Source organism: Callionymus lyra, chromosome 4, assembly GCF_982586985.1.
Source record: "Callionymus lyra chromosome 4, fCalLyr1.hap1.1, whole genome shotgun sequence".
Lineage (NCBI taxonomy): Eukaryota > Metazoa > Chordata > Actinopteri > Syngnathiformes > Callionymidae > Callionymus > Callionymus lyra.
Genome location: NC_141821.1, coordinates 37,450,880 through 37,472,633, shown reverse-complemented (window position 1 = coordinate 37,472,633; position 21,754 = coordinate 37,450,880). Strand labels below are relative to the sequence as shown.

Below are 21,754 nucleotides of genomic sequence, written 5' to 3'. Positions count from 1 at the left end.
AAAAATGGATGATAGCTTGTCATAAATGACTGATATGTTACTCATACTGAGTAAAAATAAAGACATTGATGGAATGTTAAGAAAATTTAAAAATGAACCCAAAATATTATAAACAAAAAACGTGTGAAGCTGAAAATAAACTCAAAGAAGAAAAGAAAAAAACATACAGTAAAAAACATAAAGTTAAAAGTGGATAATGTATTATTGTATAAATGAGTAAAAATAATAATAAAGAAACATTAAATGATGCTGAAAGTAAAAAATTTCTCCAGAAGAAGGTTATTCCAAAAACAGATGTGTTACTGTAATTTATTTTATCTGTTTTTTTTCCAAATTTATAATTTAGTTAAATTATTAATGAACATATATTCACCAAAATACATTAATTTATAAGTTTAGTGAGTGCAAATATGCTCTTATATCTCACATTATAAAAAATATTGCCTAGTTAAGCTGATGTTCCTGCAGCTCTCTCAACTTTTTACTAATAAAAACTATTTTTTACAACTTTCACAAATGTATAATTTATTTTATATATATCGGACGTGATGAGTTTCTTAATGTTAGACATTACTGAAAGACCACCAGAAAACCCAACTGCTTTATGTGAACATTTTTATTGAACAATTGATTTTGGTACAAATGAAGTGTAAAAACATCCCAGAAAGAGGTCAGTACAGGCTACGCAACATGCCGGCCAATGACATTTAAACACAGAACAGTCAATATTAGTCTTTTGAGCAACCGCCCAGCATTGGCGCTATTCTTTTGGGTAGAGATCCATCTATGAAGTTAAAGATATTCACAAAAAATCCTCAAGCTGAATAAAAAATACTCTTAAAAAGTAGCTGGTCGGATGAACATCCTCACTGCTCTCAGGCTGGGTTGATCACACTTCAACCAACAAACCCTTTTATCTGCGTTTATGTTCAAGATGCAATCGTTGTACCACCAGCCACCGCTGACAACTTCCGCACAGTTTTGCTCACTCCTGTCGTTGTCCTTATCGAACGTGCTGAACTTCATCCCATTTTGGGGATGCTGACCCCCCCCTATTGCGTCTCCAGCGTCCCCAGAGTAGCCGCTCACACTCAGACGGAACCCCTCATCCTCTGCCCCGACTTGAATGATGTACTCAGCACTCGTTTTGTCTCCGTTCAAATTCTCCAGCTCAACCTTTAGTAAGGTTTCTCCCCGACTAGTCAGCAAGTGAAGGTTCTGGTTCCCCAGCCAAACCTCTCCTTTCCCCTGGGGACCAATTGAGCCAAAGCCGTCACGGTATTCGGCCCAAGATCGGTTGAAATGGACCGCACCGTTTTCCCTCTGCTGAACTAACAGCCACCCCCCCATCAGCCCCTCCTGATCGCAGTAAGCCTCCACTACATGAGTCGAATCTGGGCTGCTGGGTTTGATCTTAAACACACCGTTTGTCTCCCCTTTCAGGTGGTTCTGGAAGGCATCAACACAATCTGAGAACAGAGAGGAGCAAACAGCAGACCGGCTATTAGCTTGGACTAGCTTGCTTTGTGAGGAAATAAAGTATTTGAATGAGCTATAGTTACACTTTGGTTGTTTTAGTCAATCATTGTTTTTTACAGAAAATCATTATTTGATCAGGAAATTTCTTAAAAGCAAGCCAAGACATAGCCTTAACTTGTATTTGCTATTCTTGAAATGCCAAAGGATCAAACAAGGCAACTGTTGTTCCTTCTGGAGAAAGAATGAACTTTCATTCATGCTTCAATAAGTCCTACTAGACTCAAGAGAGTCTTCTTCAGTTCAGTCTTGATAGATCTAAACCAATATTTTTGGCGACCTCCAGTTGCCATGTTAAAACCTGTTAACATCCCGTCGAATTAATCATCAATCTAGAATTTCTATGTCCACTTTTTTTGTTTAAGGAAGCTTCGTGCTTAAGAATGGTTCTTAAGGAAGATTTATTCTTGGTTGCTTGTTTCTGTACCTTTTCCTACATAATCAGCCTGTCGCTTGACTTGTACGCTCTTCACACTCCGAGCATGGATATCAGGAAGGTCATCCTCCACAGCATCCGTCACGAACTTCCCGAGGTCGAGACCCAAGTGAGATCCAAAGTGATCGTCAAAGAGACTGCCTTTGGAGCTGCCAAGGTTGCCCGTCTTGGTGGTGTGAGACGAGGAGGAAGCGTCGGTGAGAGATGGAAAGAGGGGGTTTTTGGTGAAATCTACTATTTGGCACCCTGGTCCTCCTTCAATAACCTCCTCTAGTTTCTCCTCTGGACCATTCGGTGTTTGAATTACAGTTCTCTTGATATTTCGGGTGCAGCTGACTGTTTTGGTGGACCCGAGACTTACGAAATCTCCGCCGGTCCCAAAATCATGAGTGTTGCTGTCAAGCTCAGTAATGGATTTAGAGAACGACGACGAACCCGAGGAGGGTGGGGGTGTTGCAGGAGAGAAGGAAGTACCTGGGACCTTGGAGATTGTAGCTGGGGACGACTTTGAACCTTCTGTCTCCAGAACCAATTGCATATTTTTCACCTAAAGACAAAAAAGAGAGAAAATGTTATTTTGATTTCAGCAACTATTTAGAAGTATTATTGTTAACGCTATCAATTTTGACAATTCTGTTAATTTTTTGACAGAGAAAAAGTCAGATTCCAGATGAAGTTCCAATAAAAGAAATTTGCTTGGTCTTTTTCCGTCTCTGTTGTCTCACGTACACTTAGGAAGATGTCTTCTTTCTGTTGTCCAACGGCAGGGTCCTTCGACTTGTAGATGCTATCTACAATTTCCTGCTTTATCAGTTTGCTCTTCATAACGTACATCGTTCCCAGTGATTCAAAATTCTCAGTCGTCTGTGAGGTCATCTGGTTGACCTGTAAAGTGCACAATGAACAAAGTTGAGATTTCCATATATAAAGACATTTTGTGTCAAGTTCATTCTTTTCTTCATTCCCTTAAAGTTTCAAGGGATATTTTGCATTATTTTGTGTATACACAAAAAGGAACTTGACAAGCCGGCCCTAAGAAGAGCCGATTAAGTCTATATTTTCAGGCAGATATTACAGCTATATCACTGATACCATGGTTTGCAGAGCAGATCTCTTGAACAAGTTGCAAATTAGAAATTGCATTTCAAATATAAAAGTGTTAAGTGATGACAAATTCATCCAGTTCTCATAGAAAAGGGTTAGACCTTTATAACTCTCTACGATCAACAAAGGGGTCCGACGGAGATGATATGTGACTCACTCTTCCCAAAGCTTGTCAAACTTTATTATGAAAATAACTCATGTAAACTTTAAGATAAGTTTAGTACTCAACCTGCTTGTCCAGTGATTCGTAGCTAGACTGTTCCATGCTGTAGTGAGGGTAGCTCTTGCAAGAACCTTTGCAGGTGCGGAGCTTGATGTCGATATCCACCTGAAACAAAAATGAATGAGGACTTAACCGAGAACTGATGATGGACTTCTTTACTGAAAGTATGTATTGTTTACTGGATGAATCTCTACATTCACGTACCTCCAACTTTCTCATGTCGTCCACTTGGTCCCTGACTTTGTCCTTCAGAGCTGCCAGGATTTTCAACTGTCGGTCGATGTGGATCTTCATGTTGGTGATGCGCTGGCGAAGACTCTGAGCCAAATCCAAGTAACTTTTGTCACCATCTGTTCAGAGACAGATTAAAAATGGCTGCAGGAAAGATAATGAAGTTTCTCCAAGAATCTGACCTGTATTACAAAGACCACATTACTTTCTCACTGCAAGAATCAAACTCTAAAAAGTGAATTTGAAGTAAAAACTGAAAAGATATTGAAATGCAAGACTTAATAAACCATTCGAATAAATGTATTCTTACATATAACATATAAAACATTTACAAAAACATATAAAATAATCATAATATTTAGTGTAATTCCAAGATCTCAATGTCTTTATAGCAGCTTTAAAGTTAAATTTCCTGCTTCATTTGTGTTAATTAAATGAAAAGAATATTTACTTATAAAATATTATCTTTATTTACCTGCATCCAGACTGAGTTTCTCTCTCAGGTAGTCGTAGGTCTGTTTGGACACGTCATCAGTCGAGCGATGCTTCACCCTGTGCTGGTCCAGCAGATTACGGATCTTCTCCACACGCTTCATTAGGCTGTGGTCGTTCTGATCCATCAAACCCTGAATCCTGCAGCCTGACGGGCATTTTGACCGCTAAAGCAGAATTAAAACAAATATATAAATGGCTGAGCCAATGGAGCTGCTGATAATAACTCTCCTTTTTAATGACTGCGGCTTGAGGCTCAATACTTGGGCCATTTATATTCTTTTATTCTCACTTAAACAACACTATGTGAAAAAAAAGTTGTTATCTTTGATTTCTTTAAGTTTTGGGGCCCAGCAAAACAACACATTTTTTTCTTTACCCAGTCATCGTCTGTGCAGAACGGCCATTCCTTCTCTGTGGCGCACTTTTCAGATCTTGTGTTCGGCACAACTGGACGTGATCCTCTCGGGTCGACAATCGATGCCTTAAAAATACAGTTTACAATCTTATTTCCTCCAAAATCAAGTTACAATGTTGCTGATGGAATATACAGTATACATTGTTTTTTTTGTGGAAGCTTACTTTTCATCCTCATCATTTCCAAAATAAAACACTCAACGTTAACTTTACTTTGCAGTCAACAAAGTCAGGCACGTCTCTCAATGCGCAATCCATCTCAAACTACATGCAATTGACGCGCGTCGCCAATATAATGCTCACAGATACGTTTATTTGTCTTGGTTTTCCACATTATAGCTAATGTCTTAAAGGGTTAATGTTTGTAAGGGTTCGCTGAACGGAAATACAACCGCGGTGAAAAGGCAAAGTTTGAGACTAATGTCACATCTCCATTGAGGTGGAGAGACTATTGAAACTAAAGGAAATAAGGTGGACTTTTACATAAAGTAACAAGGTTTGGTTTGGCGAAGAAAAGGTGCATTGACTTTATTTACAGATAAAGGTAAGACCAGAAACGGTTTAAATTTCAATCGTATAAAAAAGGGATAAGACTAAGAAAAACTCTGGAGAGTTACTTTAATTAATAAAGTAGCTGTGGATACACACAATAATTTATATAAGTAATTTAATAGGAGGAAATAAACGCTCGGCTTTCAAATTAAGAGCATTGAATCAGTTGCGTCGTCCTTATAATCCTAATTTTTTTCTATATCCATTGATTATTTAAAACAAATTTTGATTTTCAGCCAATTGTAAGGTCTCAGATCATGAACTATGACGTGGTAACGTTTTTGAATACATACCTTTAAATAAATTGATAATTAAAACATAATATTTCAGCCATTACTCTTATGTCAATTTAAAAGATAACATGTTCATGAAGCTATAAATCAATATTTACCCACAATGGATGAATGCCATAGAGGATGTAGACTAATATCCTTTAAACTACTGTAAAGATTTTGAATATTTAATAATAATGGGGTAATTATATATGAATAAATCATTAAAAAACAAACGTAAAGTCTCATGTTTCTCACTTATTTCTTTTAAACTTATTTTGTTATTTAATATCATGTTATTAAAAACAGAATATTAGACAAAAACACAGATTATGTGTTCCATACTCACCACAGTTGACGTGACACACATCAAACTCAATACGATCATGCAGAAGCGTCCCATCTTAACTCCTGTTCTATCTCCTCTCTGAATGTTTCACTCAAGCTCCTGTCTGGACATTTGAAGCCTCCTGGACAGTTTTTTTAAAAGCAGTGACTCAAAACAAACATGTGTCAAGTCAGAGTTGAGAAATACTGAGCAAACCCAGTGTGACCATGAAAACAAATAAACATCTGCTCAGTGGCTCATTTACTGGCTTTGGCTTTGTAGGTTCTGTCAAACATTTCAATGAACAATCACTGCATTTTATCATTCCAGTCAATTTAAAAAAACTAAAAACATCTAATTTTGTAACAGGGGCAAAAATACAATTGGCAACACAATTTAATTTGCACAAGAACATTTTTGGTAAAACTAAAAATACAAAATCATAAATAAACAATTGCAATTAATTGAGCAAAGTCACAAAGTAACAGTAACTTACCGAGAAAATACATTACAAAATAAATACATCAAGATTCTTTACAGTGGTGCTAGTAGCAGGAGCAAGTCCATTATGAAAAGCTTGACCATTAGTTAGGGATTGTCTTAGATGTACTGGACCAACTAGTAGAACTGCAGTTTTTTCTGAAGGTTTTGAGTTATCAAGGACTTGGTAACTGCAATACTGTATCGTTGTTGTGTAAGCTAATTTCTTTCATCTGGCTTGATTGAAAACACAGTTGGGTGTCATCAGCATAAAAAGAAACGTTATACAGTGCTTCCTGATCATCATAGAGATTTTTTCATTTAAAATACTGTTTTAATAATTGAATCGACTCATAATTGGTGACATGCTGGTATAAAGATTGCAGCGAAAAAAGCAAAACAGCGTCTAAAGATTATTTCAGGGTATGTTAGTCAGATAAACATGGTTTTATGAAAGCATGTTTCCAAATTGGGAAGTATTTCAAAAAACCTTATTGGCCTCAGCTGCTACTTTTCATTCAACTTAGCTGCCCTGTTGGTTTGTCATTAGTTGTTTTTCCTTCAGTGATAGTATTCATAACCAAAGTGCTGCAAAATCTGCACCACTTAATAAATCTAAGCTTAATCTTGTACTTTGAATGATTGAATTCATAACTTGGAAGTTGAGTTCATCTGTGTTGGAAAAATAACTCTCGAACATTTACATACGACAATGAAGAGATATTTCAGGTGATCAAATTATATGGAGTAGATTAAATACTTGTACACAATAACAATGAGTGTAAAACGAAATGACACTGCAAGTGAATGAGTGGCAAGAGGTCTGCACTTGAATTTCTAGAAGAATGTAAAATACAAACATTTAGACTGCATCTAGACTGCTCTAGAATCATGCTGAAATACTACAGTCAACAACCAGACATAATCTGTTCTAAATTTCCTGGAGGACAAATTTATTTTATTTTATTTTTAAATCCTAGTCGACATTCAACAGACATTTGAAGTTACACTATTTACTTTCTAGAAAATTAGCTTATTTCAGATGTTCTCATTTAGGTTATAGGAAAAGATAGGATAATGCTTTTAAACCCTTTATTGACTAATTAGATTACATATAAATGCAAATTATATGTATATATTAAAAACAGATTTCTCCACACACACTGTGTGTCTATTTTGAACGACATTTCTAAAATTAAGTTGTTCAATAGCAGACTTAATGGGCATTTGTGAATTTGTGAAAGAATGTAAGGAACTCATCTCTGTGTGTATCCACAGCTAAAAAGACTAATGAATGGATGTTCTAGTATCATCAGATTAAGTCCAAGTGTTTTTTCCATGTGTACATACCTTATCAAGAGTAATGGATGTTAAACTAATAAAAAATATTAAAATAAACATGTAATTTGGTTCAAGATTAGCGTCAATGGTTTATAGAATACTAAACAAAAAAAGAGTCATCAGTATTTGTGTAGAGGTTTTTATGTCTCGTCAGCACATGTATCAAAGTGACGCTTGAGGTGCTGCTGCATCCTGAATCGCTTCTTACACTTGGAACACTCATACGGCCTCTCGTCGTTGTGAATACGTTTGTGTTTGCTGAGGTTGCTTCTTAAATTGAACTGCTTCCCGCACTCTTTGCATGGGTATGGTTTCTCCCCGCTGTGGGTGAGCATATGCTGCTCAAGACTACTTGGATAAGTAAAGCTCTTCTTACATTGCAAACACTTGTGTGGTTTGTCTTCAATGATTTTGCACTCATGACTAGAAAGATCTCTCACACTTTTCCCACACTCGGAGCAAATGGTCTTGGACGTGTGTGATAGTTTGTGACTTTTAAAACTTGAATGCTGCGAGAAGGATTTCTGGCAGATGTCACACTTGAATGGTTTCTCCCCCGTGTGTGTGCGCTTGTGTGAAATCATATTTTGAAGTAGACGAAACTCCTTGGGGCAATAAGAGCAGGAATATGGTTTGTGCCCAGTATGAATCATTTGGTGCTTTTTCAAATTGGTTTTATAGGAGAAACTTTTGGCACACATTTTGCAGCGGAAAGGTCTTTCCCCTGTGTGGCTCAACTGGTGGGAATTCAATGATTCTTTTAAGCGAAACTTTTTTTCACACAACTGGCATTTATATCGTTTTTCGCCTGTGTGAACCTGTTCATGCAACTTTAGTTTGGTGATCTGCCGGAATCTTTTTTCACAGTAGTTGCAGCTGAAGGGGCGATCTTTGGAATGCGACAGCATATGCACCCGTAAGTCTCCCATACGAATACACTTCTTGCCACATTGCTCACACTGAAATTTCTTCTCTTCCGAATGGATTAACTGGTGCGTCTTCAGTGTTCCCAACCTTGCAAAGTTCTTTCCACACACATTGCAATTGTGAGGTTTCTTCCCTGTGTGGGTGAGTTGGTGTTGTCGTAAAATGTCCCGTGTGTAGAAGCTCTTGTCACACTGGAGGCACAGATGACATCTCTCACGAAGCGTCTGATCAGATGTCTGATCCTCCTTAGTCCCACAATTATGAACTCCAAGTTGCCTCTCATTTCGGAATTTCCGACTACATTTATCACAGTGCAATGACTGCTTCAAATCGTCCGACTCCAGATGTAGATCATTGAACTTGCAGTGAAACTTCTGATGTCTCACCAGGTGTGAGCGACTAGAGTACGTTTTCCCACAATGGCTGCATTTGAAGGTTTTGTATTTAAGTGGTGGAGCTGAAAGAAAAAAAGATCAGAGGGAGTCAGTAACGGGGTTATAATAATGTTAATAATACATACACATACACTCATGTAGCTCAAATGAAGACTTTAACATTCAGGCTTGTCCTAAAAACGTTTTTTTTTCTTTTTTTAAATGTCAAGCCTGTGATGTAAAAACGTTGATAACAATTGCTTAGTATTAATACATTTGAAATGAAAATCAACTAAAAAGGGACTGGTGAGACAACTCACAAGCATCTTCGTCGTCGTCGTCGTCGTCGTCTTCTTCAACTTTGTATTCGTCTTCGTATTCAACTTCCTCTTCGAAATTAACTTCATATTCAACTTCTTCGTATTCAGCTCCGTAATCGCCTTCAATGCCGCCCTCTTCGCCTTCAACGCCGCTGTCTTTGCCTTCTACATGGCTGTCTCCACTTTCAAATCCGTCTCCACTTTCAAATCCGTCTCCACCTTCACCTTCATCTGGGGTCAAGCCACATGCATTTATGTTCAGAAAATTTAACAAACGTATAAATGAGGTTTTACTTAGAGAAAAGTCAATGAACCTGAGAGGCCAGAGCTCTCTATGCGTGGAGCTTCCTGATAGCGGACTGCTGCTCTTGGATCCTTCACACAGTCGTACAGGCGAATGAATAAACCCTTGAGAGGGAGGATGGATAAAACCCATGACATTTCTGCAAATTCAAGAAGTAAAGAAAACAAACTTTAACCCACTTAACGTTTGAATCTCTCAGCACGTTACTCATTCAGAGTTTATATAGTTCGGTTTTTAAATAGATAAACATTTTGGCTGGAGCAGCAGTCAAAAATAAAAAAGGATTTGGTAATAATTAAACTATCGTTTGATTTAACCAATTAACAATTTATTGACACAGAATTTATGACATGCTTTAAGACATTGCAGCAAAAGAAAATAAGTTCATATTAGTCTGAGAAACATTGTTTCATGAAAGCAGTTTCCCAATCAGCAAGTAAATATAAAACTTTAGACCACTTTGCCTGACATTTGGAAAAAAAAAGTTGGTAAAAAAAAAAGTGATTTTGAGCATCCTTACTGTGAGTTTTTTCTTTTTTCACCAATTATTTTTCCTACATCGCAAGTATTTAAAGTGCTGCAAAACCTGTACCACTACCTAACCAACTTTAGGCTTGATCTTGATGTTGTTTAAATGACATCAAAAATAGTGCTACAATAAAAACAAGACGCTAAACTATCATCCAGTTTTGCTAAATGTATACAAATGAAAATGTCTTGATGACTTCAGAATCAGGGTAGAAAACCATCAGTCAACAGCCACACAAGTATATAATTACAGATTTTTTCATCCTGTTATCTTAATGTCTTTTAGTGCATAGTTCCTCCAGGATTAATTCATTTTTGCTTTTCAATTTTTATCCTACTGAAATATTTGTTTAGCCACACAAACATACGTTTGTTTAAGTGCACAATATTAAGTGAAAACAATCGCTCTCTGCAATAAACCAAAACACATCACTTTTGGAGATTACTTTAAGAATGGCGGCCGACTTTAGCAGCCTCACAAACTATTTTCACTCCATCCCTAGTGCAACGGAATGACCAACGACATACCGCTTCCATTTGTTTTACCTTAAGTAGCAGCTGCCTATGATCCAGTGAGTCTGAAACACAGAAGGAGAAATATTAAAGCAAAACTGCACTAAAGTCAAGTCAATTGTGGCAACGTGTACGTTCTCGGTGTATTCCATCATTACTTACTATACTCAAAACATGCTCATTAATGTTGTATGATTAGTTCAATGTATAAACGAATATCAAATCCTCATTAAAATCAGATTATTTAGGTTAAAATACATGAACAAAAGTCTGTAGCGATTATATTGCTATCAATGCTAACTTTTTGGACCATTAACTAAATGAGTCCTCGTCTTTTAACGCACTAAATTCTTCTTTGCAACTTAAAGTGACTTTAGACACGCGAACGAACATTAAAAAAAACAAACAAGCCTGTAGGAAGCAGTTCGAGGAGAATTAGCTTTGTTTGAATAAAGCTTACATGGAGCGGCGTCACGTTGTGACGGTGTCTCAATGAGGACAAAATACGCCATACGTACTTTATTATCTCCCTTTTTAGATCTGAACTTGTTGATTTTTTAAAAACACAAACGCTGATCAAGATTGCTTAAAACATTTAAAAACGAAAGGGTTTCACACCGACAAAATTGAACCTTAAATTTAAGATTTTGTTTTTATTTATACTCACATTTTCAGAATCAGAAAACGTTTTTTGTCGTCAACACAACACAGGAATGTCAGGAATATTCATTTTTGAAACGCAAATCAAAAAACGGATTTCTGGCCGTTTGTTTAATTTTAATTTTTTAAACAGTTAATTAAAATCCAATTTAATGGCATCTTTTTAAATACAAATACATTTTCGGAAAAAGGACTCGAATTTCTTTCTGCCAATCTATAATTTTTAAATCTTCAATGTGCGGGTTGACTCCTAACCCTGTTAACTGTAACAGGAAGTGAAGATTCAGTGACGTATGTGACGTTCATGGTTGGTGACGTAATGACTCTAGCGGAGTCATATTATTAGAACTATACAGCGCATTTATCTTATTTATTAGCATGGAACAACATTGTAGTTCTTCACATCACCATCCTTTCAAATTTCACTTTCAGACTAAATACTGACACATTAACATAATACACACTTATATAATATCCGAAAAATTATGTTTAAGTGATTAAACATAATTTTTAGAAATTTTAGTAGAAAAATCCAAAATAGAAAATCAATGTAAAATCCAATTTAATTGCTGTAGTTTAATACAAATAGAATGAACGGAAGGTACAAGGGTCCGTGTACCTTCGCTCATTCAATGATCATTTTGAAATAAAATTGGATTCTGCCTTGATTTCCTAATTTGGATTTTTGAACTGTCAGAAAAAAACTCTAGCCAACAGCTAAGCCGTTTGTTCTCATGGTAATCCTTAAAGACCAAAATACAAATGTACGTCTCCAGAATCATGTAGTATTTATGCTCACTCTCGGTTGTTCACTTGCTGCAGCTCATCGTTAACAAGTTTACAAGAACAGCATTACCTTCATGTGTGATGAAACATAATTTCCAGGATGATATATATGTGTGTATAACATTAATGTGTCAGTATTTAGCCTGAAAGTGAAGGTCTTTGAGGATTGAGGAACAGATGTAGAACTGCAGTACAGTACTCTTTCCAAGCACAAGTTGTGAACCGAGTTATTTCTAACACTCTAGATTTTTTTGTTTTGTTTTTCTTATCATTTTCATAGACACATTTTATTTATTTAAAAAATAAAGCCGTACATTTACAAAATAACATAATTTACTTAAGGTTATAATTAAATGTGTGTTGCAAGCGTCTCTTTTGTTTACAGTAACTTATAGCGGTTATATGGGGGTGTGTTCTCTCACCCAAGGGATCATGGGTAGTCTCGCACAATATGTAACCGTGCTCCTACTTGAACATGAGTTTTGGCACGGTGATCCTGCTCCTTGGTTTGAGCACGTCGAGGTGCTTTTCCATCTAAAAGGAATAACGATAGATGAGTCGAAATATTACTTCGTGTTCGCTCTTGACCAGAAGTCCACGTCGCGGGTGATGATGCTCCTCAGAACTCCTGCGATGCGTGGAAAATACACCGCACTGAAGCAGCTTCTTCTTCGGAGGTTCAGCCTCTCATCAGCGGAGAGAGTGGACAAGTTGCTTTCGCTTCCGTGTGTCTGCGATGGTTCGGTGGTGGATCGGATGGACGAGATGGTTTCGTTGCTCAGAGCAGAAGACGGAGGTTTCTTGTTTCCTCACCTGTTATGTGTGCAACTCACTAATTTTCTATGCCTGGCCGCATGGGATTGCTGCGGCTTGGCTGACGAGGCGGATTGCGTCCTGCTAACATCCAGACGCGCCTCCGCTCCGTGCAGAACGCGATGGTGGCTATCATCAGGTTCCAATGCTATCTGATGACGTTCCCAAGACTGTGGTGATAACTCTTTGTGGGCTTTTTGAGTTCTTGGGCATGCCTTCTGGCCTGAAGGGTGCGGCTCAGACCTTTCAGAAGTTGATGGATTTGTTGTTAGGTGACCAGACCTTCACATTCGTCTACCTCGATGACATTTTTGCCACCCAGTCGATGGAAGACCAGTCAGTTCGGTCTTCCAGTGATCGACTTCTTGGGCCATCCCATTTCATCTCACGGTGCCGTTCCCTTGCCGTCGAAAGTCCAGGCGGTGGCAGATTTTTCCTTGCCAGTCTCTATCAAATCTCTGCAGGAGTTTTTCGGCATGGTCAATTCTTACAACCGGTTCCTACCTCATGCGGCCAGCCTCCAACAACCGCTTTACGGAGCCCTGGGGTAAAAAAGCCAATAATGAGGTCGACTAGACCCCTGAACGACTGCAGGCATTTGGTGGTGCTCAAAGGGCTCTGGCAAATGCAACGCTCCTGGCTCATCCCACGTCTCGTGTGCCAATCGCTCTCACGACTGATGCATCCAAGGTTGCAGTGGGAGCTGTAGTTGAGCAGCATGTGGCAGGGGAGTAGCAGCCCCTGGCATTCTTTAGCTGGAGGAAACAGCGGTGCAGGATGGTGGTCCCGCACTCCTCTGCTATGTCTCACTTGCCGTCCCCGACCATTGGTGCCTGTTGCTTGGCGTCGTCGTGTTTTCGATGTGGTCTCACCCAGGTGTCCGGGCTTCCAGGTTTTGTTTTCCTGTCGCCCGCAATCAGTCTTTAGATGGTTTCCCTCCGGTTCCAATGCAACATTGTTTTCAAAAGTCAATCGTGCTTGTGGAGTACGCTACAGCTCGTTTTGTTTCTGTGGCATGACGTCCACTGGTCGCCCCTAGAGCCCCCATATAATAGCCCATTTCGGGTGGCTCGAAACAGGTACGAAATGTTTTGTGCTGGAGATGCTTTTCCACTGGTGCAACAAGTTTCCCTCTAGGAATCCGCGCAGACTGAAGATGTAAACATTAAAAATTGAAATATAGAAATTCGAGGCCTTTCTCCGAAAATGTATTGATTTTTTAAAAAGATGCGATTAAATTGAATCTTGAAAAAATGAAAATCAAAAAAATGCCCCGAAATTCGTTTTTTGATTTGCGTTTCAAAATTAAAAATATAATAAACGGAAGGTACCCAGAGCCATTACAGAATGTACAAATTAAATTATACGAATAACAATAGATAAAATAAAATACATCACATTAAAATGGGACTTTACCATAAAGTGAAATATGAATGAATAATGAATGGCTAATACAAAATAAAATACATAAACAATAGATAGAACTAGATATTACACCGATAGATGGCGACAAATATCCATTTGATCTATTTTACATCAATTACATTTACATTTGTTTACTTAACTGTTTTTTAAAATCAGAATGAGGAACGTTTATTGCCAGTGTTGTAAACACTACATGTTTTTTTTGTGTTTGGTGGCAGTACAGAGTAAAATAATTAAATAAGATAACCCAAAAATATGAATACCATATTATATATTATTATAGACTGACAGTTATTTCTTCTTTCTAGTTGATGTAATATTTATCATTATTTTGTTTAGTATTTTTTTTTGTTATTACTGTTTTTTTTAGTTTTTTTTTAAATGTGTATTCTACGTTTTGTCAACTTTCTGCTTGGACATTGGCTACAGGGCCAGCAAGGCCTTCTCTGCTGGCCTAAACATAATCCGAAAATACATTTAATTTAATTTAAATTATTATTATTTCGTTTTTATTGTTTATTTCCATAAATACGTATTACAATATTCCTCATAGTTTTTTCTCTTCATTTCATAGCTTTCCTCTTGCAAGTTGTGCTAGGATTGTACATTCATGTGAGAGCTTTCATCCAATCATATCTGAACTGTCAAGTGTTGCCAGAAGAAATCTACCCAAGGCCTTCAGACGTTTCAGAAGTAGCTCTTGCACATTGAAATTAACGGCAGCCAAAGGATTTTGCGCGTTGAACACGTGACATGTTAATGTCCTTTGATTGGATAGCACTGAGATTAGTAACATGGAGCGTAAACGATGATTTTAGTTCATTTAACTGTTTGTTTTTCAACACACAATGGCTGAAGAGCTTTATCTGGTTGTGGATATACTTGCGAAGCCATTTTCAAGAAGGCTAGCGCATTGTCGGAGATGTGGGAGATTTAAGGCTTCAGCAGGAGCCGCTTAATAGGCTCACTGATATGCTTACTCATCTTCAGGCTAGCCACAGTGTCCTCTGTATAGAGTAAGTAAGTAAGTAATATTTATTTATATAGCGCTTTTCGAGACCAGGGTCACAAAGCGCTTAAACAATCAAAACAATACTTAAAAAAGTACATACTTTAAAGATCAAGATAATACTGAGAACAACACAGGAGTTCGGGAGGCCTGTTAATTTGCAGGCAGTGCCAGCAACTTGGCCACTTCGCTCGGGAGTGTAGGGAGGGACATGCTTCTCGCTGTCCTTCACCATCAGTGCCAAATTTCTCTCAGGTAAACGGGCATGATGACGCAGCCCAGCCTCAGGGAAACTATGCCCACCGGTCTGCCTAGCCAAGGTTCGGAGGGAGTAACTAACGGCTGGAATGATATTGTAAAGGGTGGGGAACAAGCTAAGCTAATCGCTTTTTGCCCATACATAGATGTTGTAATGGGAGGAATAGTGGTTCCTTGCTTGGTGGACATGGGGCCAATAGTGTTCATGTTTCTTTCGGCAACATTTCAAGGTGTGGGATCAAGAGAGGCTTCGCTCCTGCCATTGGCTGCAACTAAGGTCAGCTAATGTGCTGTCCATTCCCTACTTGGTATATCTTGAACTGGATGTGATGCTTTGTGGCAGGTAATTACCAGGATGCGGGCTGCTGGTTGTCGAAGACCCGGTGGCTGATGTATCTCCTTCTGTACATCGGGTCTTGGGAATGAACATCATGCAGCGGTGTTATGCAGTGCTCTTCAAGCAGAGTTGGCCTTTCCCTATTTAATCTTAACCCAGTTGCTGAAGCACCAGAATCAGTTCTGCAAGCCCTGCAGAGTTGCCATCGGGTCTCTGCAGACCGTGCAGTTGAGGTAGTTGGCAAAGTTAGGGTGTGAGGAAAGCAATTGTGACATATACCTGGGGGCACCATGCAAGTAGTTGTTGGGACATGTTCTAAACAATGTCCTACTGACTCGCTTTTCGAGCCCTTGGAACAGAGCCTCCCCACTGAGCTGTTGGCTTCCCCAGCATTGGTGCATCTCAAATGAGGTACGACATGCTCCAAGCACCTTTCAGCTGTTAATGCGAAGGATTTTTCGGCGACCTGCAGTGCCTGTCTTTGTTATTGTTTCTTGACGACATTGTGGTGTTCTCATCTAACTTTTAGCAACACCTAGAAAGACTAGCAGTGGTGCTGGAACGCTTGGAAAAGGTAAGTCTGAAAGCTAAGCGGAGCAAGTGTTCATTCTTCCTCCAGGAGGTAAGTTATTGGGCCATGTTATTTCGGCCAGTGGTGTCTCCACTGTTGAGGTGGTGGCTAACTTGCCGACCCCCACAACAGTTTCTTAGCTGTGGTCCTTTCTCGGATTTGCAAGCTATTACTGTCGCATTGTGGAGGGTTTTGCCAAGTTGGCTGAACCTCTGCATCGCCTTGTTGCTGAACTGGGGGGGAAAAAAACAAAGTGGCTGAGGCAGTGCTTATCAGCTGAGAGGGTCACAGAACATCAACAGAGCTTCGAGGCCTTGAGGTCTAGCCTCAGGAATTCCACTGTCCTTTCATATGCTTACTTTTCTATATCGTTTATCTTGGAAGTGGATGCGAATCATGGAGGCTTGGTGGCAGTCCTATCACAAGAGCAGGAGGGAAAGGTATGACCAATTGCATTTGCAAGACGAGTTTGAGGCCAACAGAATGCAACTTTTAGCATTGAATTGGGCAATGACTGAAAAATTCCGTGAATATCTCCTTTGCCAGAAATGCGTTGTCTTTACAGTTAACAACCCTCTCAGCCATCTCTCATTTGCAAAACTTGGAGCACTTGAACAGCGATAGGCAGCACAACTGGACACATTCGATTTTGAGATCTGTTACCGTCCAGGGAAGAGTAACACCAATGCTGTGTACGACGCATGCAGTAGACGTAGACCATGACATCATTGTTTCAGGTATGCCACTCCCACCACCTTTGTAGAAATCTTTGCAAGCTCGAGGGTCCAGCGCCCAACAGGCCGCGGTCCTGGCTTTGCCTCGATGTCCCCCTGCTTAAGTCGGAGAACTTCAGTAGGCCAACCCAGTAATCTCAGAGGTATTTTCTTTTTAGCGGCAAAGCAGATATCCAAATCACGAGGAACGCAAAAGGTTGTCCCAGACTGCATTGGTGTTTTTAAAACAGTGGGGTAGGTTGTACTTGTACTTGTGTTGACGGATATTTTTTAGCAAGTATTCTTTTGCTGCCCTCTCCTGTGATCAAAGGGCATCTACGTGGGCTTTATGGGATCGAAAAATCCCGAACTACTCCTTATCACCCTTAAGGTAATGGTCAATGCGAGAGATTCACGACTTGCTACACACACTGCCTCCCTCCAAAAGCATAACTGGCACTCGTGTCTTTCACAGGTCCTCGCTTACAACACCAATCCTAATCAGTCAACCGGTGAGTTCCCCTACTTCCTCATGTTTGGTCGTGAGGCAAGGTTTCCAGTTGTCTTATTGTTTGGCAAATTACAGGACCCTGAAGTTGAGACTGTGGACGACTGGTTGTTGGAACACCAAACCCGTCAACTTTTGGTTTTTGACAGTGTTTGTGACTGCTGCAGCACACCGCAGAAAGAGAAGGCATGACGAGATGGTTCACTCTGAACCTCTCGATGAGGGGCAGTTGGTGTTTTTAAAGATCTTTCGGGTGGTGTAAAATACACCTTTTAGGTTAATTTCAAAACCTCCATTACCCTTGCATCGCCACACCCGGATGTATGATGGACACATGATGATATGATCAGCTTGAAAATAAAACTACTTAAACTCATTGGACCCTGTTGATAACATTCAGTATGTGTGTGACACAGGAAAGGTATAGTGAACACATGACAATGGCGACGAGGATGACGGAGTTTTAAAAGGAGTCGGGCTAGATAGTGCGGTACAACTTTGCGACTCAGGTGATTAGCATGGAAAAGTCCACGATTCAGCGATTTGCCTGCTACACAGATCCAGCTACGCACGGACCCAGGTGGAGACGTTGGTTTACGTCGTTCAAGTTGTATGCGAAATGAAAAGGATTAATCATCACGGAGGATAAAGAGAATCTCACCAGGCAGAGGAGGAGAGCGCTGCTTTTACACCTTGCTGGCGCAGATGTTCAGGATGGGTTTATGACGTTGCCAAAGGATCACTCATTTTGGCTTCTTTGTTTTTGAATGACATCAATCTGAAAAAAGGATGTGAAGTTAGTTTTCCGTGTTGAAGTAACGTTTTAATACTGTATTTGCAAAATACTCGACTCTTCAAATGATTTATACTATTTTTGATTCATGATAAATGATGAGACTGTGAGGGATGAGAGGCAGAGACGACGTTAAACATCAGAAACGAACACTTCAGAGCGGACACGTCAGAGACATGTTGGACGAAGAATGATACATTTGGAAATGTCTTCGACGTAAACTAACACTCGTCTAAATATAAAAACCCTGATAAAATTCAACAAGCGCACAGTATTACTGTATGACACTTACTTCTTTCAGATTCAGATCCAACCGCGTAACATTGACTGGAGGAACAAACTTTTATAGACCGTAAAAGTTTTTTCACTGGTGTAACACAAGTTACGATCCAACCGGAAACATGCAAAAAGGTTCCTAGCAAAAGCAATAATATTGCTGCAATAGTGTATTAAAATAAAATAAAATGATAAAACAACTTAGATGCTCATCTTATAAGCGTTAAATTCACTCTTCAGACTCCACTGGTTTATAAAAAGTCCGGCGCTTAGTAGGACTTCAGGCGGATATGATGCATGTTAGAAGAAATGTTGAATAATTGAGTTATTAATGCTGCGATATCATTTAATAAAGTGATAAAAAATAACATGATACATTTTTGTTAAACTGCGGGAGTTTGATTTAACAACTTTGTTTTGAAGTTGCTTAAAAAAGGGACGACTAACTCAGATTTAATGGGGCTTCTAGAGGGGGCTTCTAGCCTGCTCAGACAAAAGCAATTGGAGACTCTCCCAAGGTCTTTGAGCAGCAGCTAAGGATGTGCTCTATTGATCCCCTTTTCTGGAAGATTTGGAGAGCAGGTGAGTCCCCAGGCCCCACGTGAACTGGTTGGCAGGGCTAAGGAAGACGTCATACACTTACTGGACCAAGAACTTGAAATCATGCACCCTTGCTTTCCAGTGTTCTGCCCAGCTGATCTTATGCTCCCACTTCGTCCAGGCCCCCTGCTTCACATGTCCACCATTTATCTTAAAGTGTGCATCCTCCACCTGAGCTCGTACCTCCTCCTGGGTAAGCCTTGCTTGGCCTTTCCTCTGACTTTGCTGTGGCATGGTTTAGGATTGTTGCCAAACCTGCCCATCCAGTGGCCTTTGTTTCCACCAGGGTGCTGTGCCGCGGCCTTGCCTTTGCCCATTCAACTGTGTCCTGGGTACGCCGATTCCTTCCTGTTCTTACCTCTACCCCAGTTTTGGAGACCTTGGTGTTGGCTAAGTCTCAGTAGAGCAGGACTTCTCTGGCTAAGGTGACATTAAACCCCTTTGCCAGACTGCTGAAGGGAAACTGTAGCTTGTTGAGATAGCAATCCAGCATATCTGTGGCAGGTCCAGCCACTTGCACAGAAATCGACTGATCTTCTGCTCAAAGCCCTCGAACGTGATAAATTGGACTTTGTAGATCAGCAATGGCCAGAGGAGACAAGGTAGCATGCTTGGAGCAGACCCAGGCCTTAAATCTGCCAGGACGTTATGAATTGTCCTCGTCATGGACTCTCTTACACTCTCCTCTTTTTTTCTCACTATATCCTCCCTCACTCTTCTCCTTATCCATCTGTCTACCCACCCCATCCTTCCTCCCCGCCGGTCAAAGCAGGAGGCCGTCAACAGTGAGTCAGGTTCTTCTCGAGGTTTCTGCCTTCTAAAAGGAAGTTTTTCCTTGCCATAGTTCACTCTACAGTGTTTCGCTTCTTGCTCATTGTTGAATTGCTGGGATCTATTTTTCCTTAATCATCTATAGTCTTACTTCAACTGTATAGTGTCTTGAGATAACTTTGTTATGATAAGACACTTTAAATAAAATTGAATTGAATTGAATTGAATTGAATTGTCCACTGTAGAGAGTCATGTGTGTAGGTTATTGCTGGTGCCCTTCCGTGCTGCAGTATCCTTCAGATTGTCAGTACAGAGCTTACCGTGGCTTTTCACTGGATTTTCTGACACTGTTGGGATCCTTGTCCCTCCTAGCATAAGGCGGAACTGGTCAGCCACTTTTCTTTCCTTAAGATTAAGGAGCTGGATTTCACAGGCTTGAAGCCTAATCTTGCCCAAGTGATGAGCTGCTCGAGGCCTTGAAGAAGCCACCTGCAACCTGGCACTGAGGTTGTGGTCACAGTGAGACTGTCCATGAAGGATCTAATCGGTGGTTTTCGGGTGCCAGATCTGGACAGTGGACCTCTGCATTCCACTTCTGCGTACTTCACAAGGATGTTCATAGCCAGTGCAAACAGAGACACAGAGATTGTGCAGCTAGTAATACGGCGTGGAAGTCCCTCAGATACCCACAGACTAAAGTTTTTATAGTAGTCAAGGATCAGATTTCTGTTTTGTTCTTTTTTTGTTCTCTGGGTATGTGGTATCTGAGGGCCAATTTGTTTGCTATCAATCCATAAGAATTGACAAGGTCTAGCAAAAGAACTGCCAAGTCCCCTTTTCTCTCCTGTGCCTCTCTGATAAGCTTTGTCACTAACACCTGACCTCCTTAACTACCTGATGGGTTCATTGATGTTAAAGAGGGTGATGGGTTCAGGTGGGCATATAAGGGCTGTACAGTGAGCTGGTCTTGCTCCCTTGTTCCATTGCTGTAGCTGTTACTGATATTGTGGTTGATATCCTCCTCAGGACATTAGAGTTGCCACTGCGTTCTCTCCCAGCAGCTTTTTTGTGAAACCAAATACAATGAAGGCACTGTGCCTGTGTACCCTCTCCTTCCCCCTCTTATGTGCCTCTCAGCACGCTGATGGGTGATTCGTCTATTTCTCAACACAGCTCTTAGTTCTTCCAGACCTTTCCTCCACGATAGACTTTTTTGTACCGGCTCCTCGGTATCCTCAACTCCATTCTGAATTCGACCCTCTTGACCTGACGTCTGTTTGGAGTAGATGCTGCAGTAGAAATGTTAGTGGTGGGCTGTTTCTAAGTACCAACCCTGTCTGAAGATAGCTGGATTATACATTGATCGACCAGCTGTCAATATTTAACAATGATTTCATGTACCATAATATAATCTCTGGTTCTGAATGGAATCGCTTCAAACTAAAATTCATACGCAATCTGATGGTGCCATTGGGACCAATTAATTTAAGTAATACAGAGCTTTAGTTTGACTTTGCTCTAGTTCAACAAATCATCTGTTTTCACAAGCACTCCATGAAACCAAACCTTCATTATAAGCTCAACACTGGGATTGTTGCCAAATGATGACCTTGTGAACTAATGAAATCTTTTTTGTTTTCTCATCCACACAATAGATATTCTCATCATCAGCCATGAGTGTTGGAGGATATGGTATATATATATTTGTTTCAATGATGCTGGTAGTTTTCCGACTTTGTGTGTGTTAAATTTCTAGAGAGTCAATTTGTAATGATCTTTTTCAGCCTCCATTGACACTCTAAGCAGACGTGTTATTAGTGAGGCAGGCTTCTATCAGCCCCTTTTGTCTTGCAGTG

At 39.8% G+C, this 21,754-nt stretch overlaps 2 protein-coding genes across 2 annotated transcripts; both read right to left on the bottom strand.

The window, feature by feature from the left end:
* Positions 1–598: 598 nt before the first annotated feature.
* Positions 599–5,727, bottom strand: fga (fibrinogen alpha chain). Its single transcript, XM_087790133.1, has 8 exons — positions 5,613–5,727; positions 4,402–4,506; positions 4,006–4,189; positions 3,504–3,649; positions 3,306–3,404; positions 2,702–2,857; positions 1,964–2,519; positions 599–1,469 (listed from the first exon to the last, which is right to left on the bottom strand). The coding sequence occupies exons 1-8, from the start codon at positions 5,664–5,666 to the stop codon at positions 838–840; spliced, it is 1,932 nt and encodes a 643-aa protein (XP_087646259.1). The 5' UTR covers positions 5,667–5,727; the 3' UTR covers positions 599–837.
* Positions 5,728–7,552: 1,825 nt separating this feature from the next.
* On the bottom strand, positions 7,553–10,890 carry LOC148082863 (uncharacterized). The gene is made up of 6 exons (XM_087790249.1): positions 10,839–10,890; positions 10,541–10,555; positions 10,412–10,443; positions 9,348–9,441; positions 9,034–9,264; positions 7,553–8,796 (listed from the first exon to the last, which is right to left on the bottom strand). Exons 1-6 carry the CDS (start codon positions 10,888–10,890, stop codon positions 7,553–7,555), a joined length of 1,668 nt encoding a protein of 555 aa, XP_087646375.1.
* Between the last annotated feature and the right edge of the window lie 10,864 nt (positions 10,891–21,754).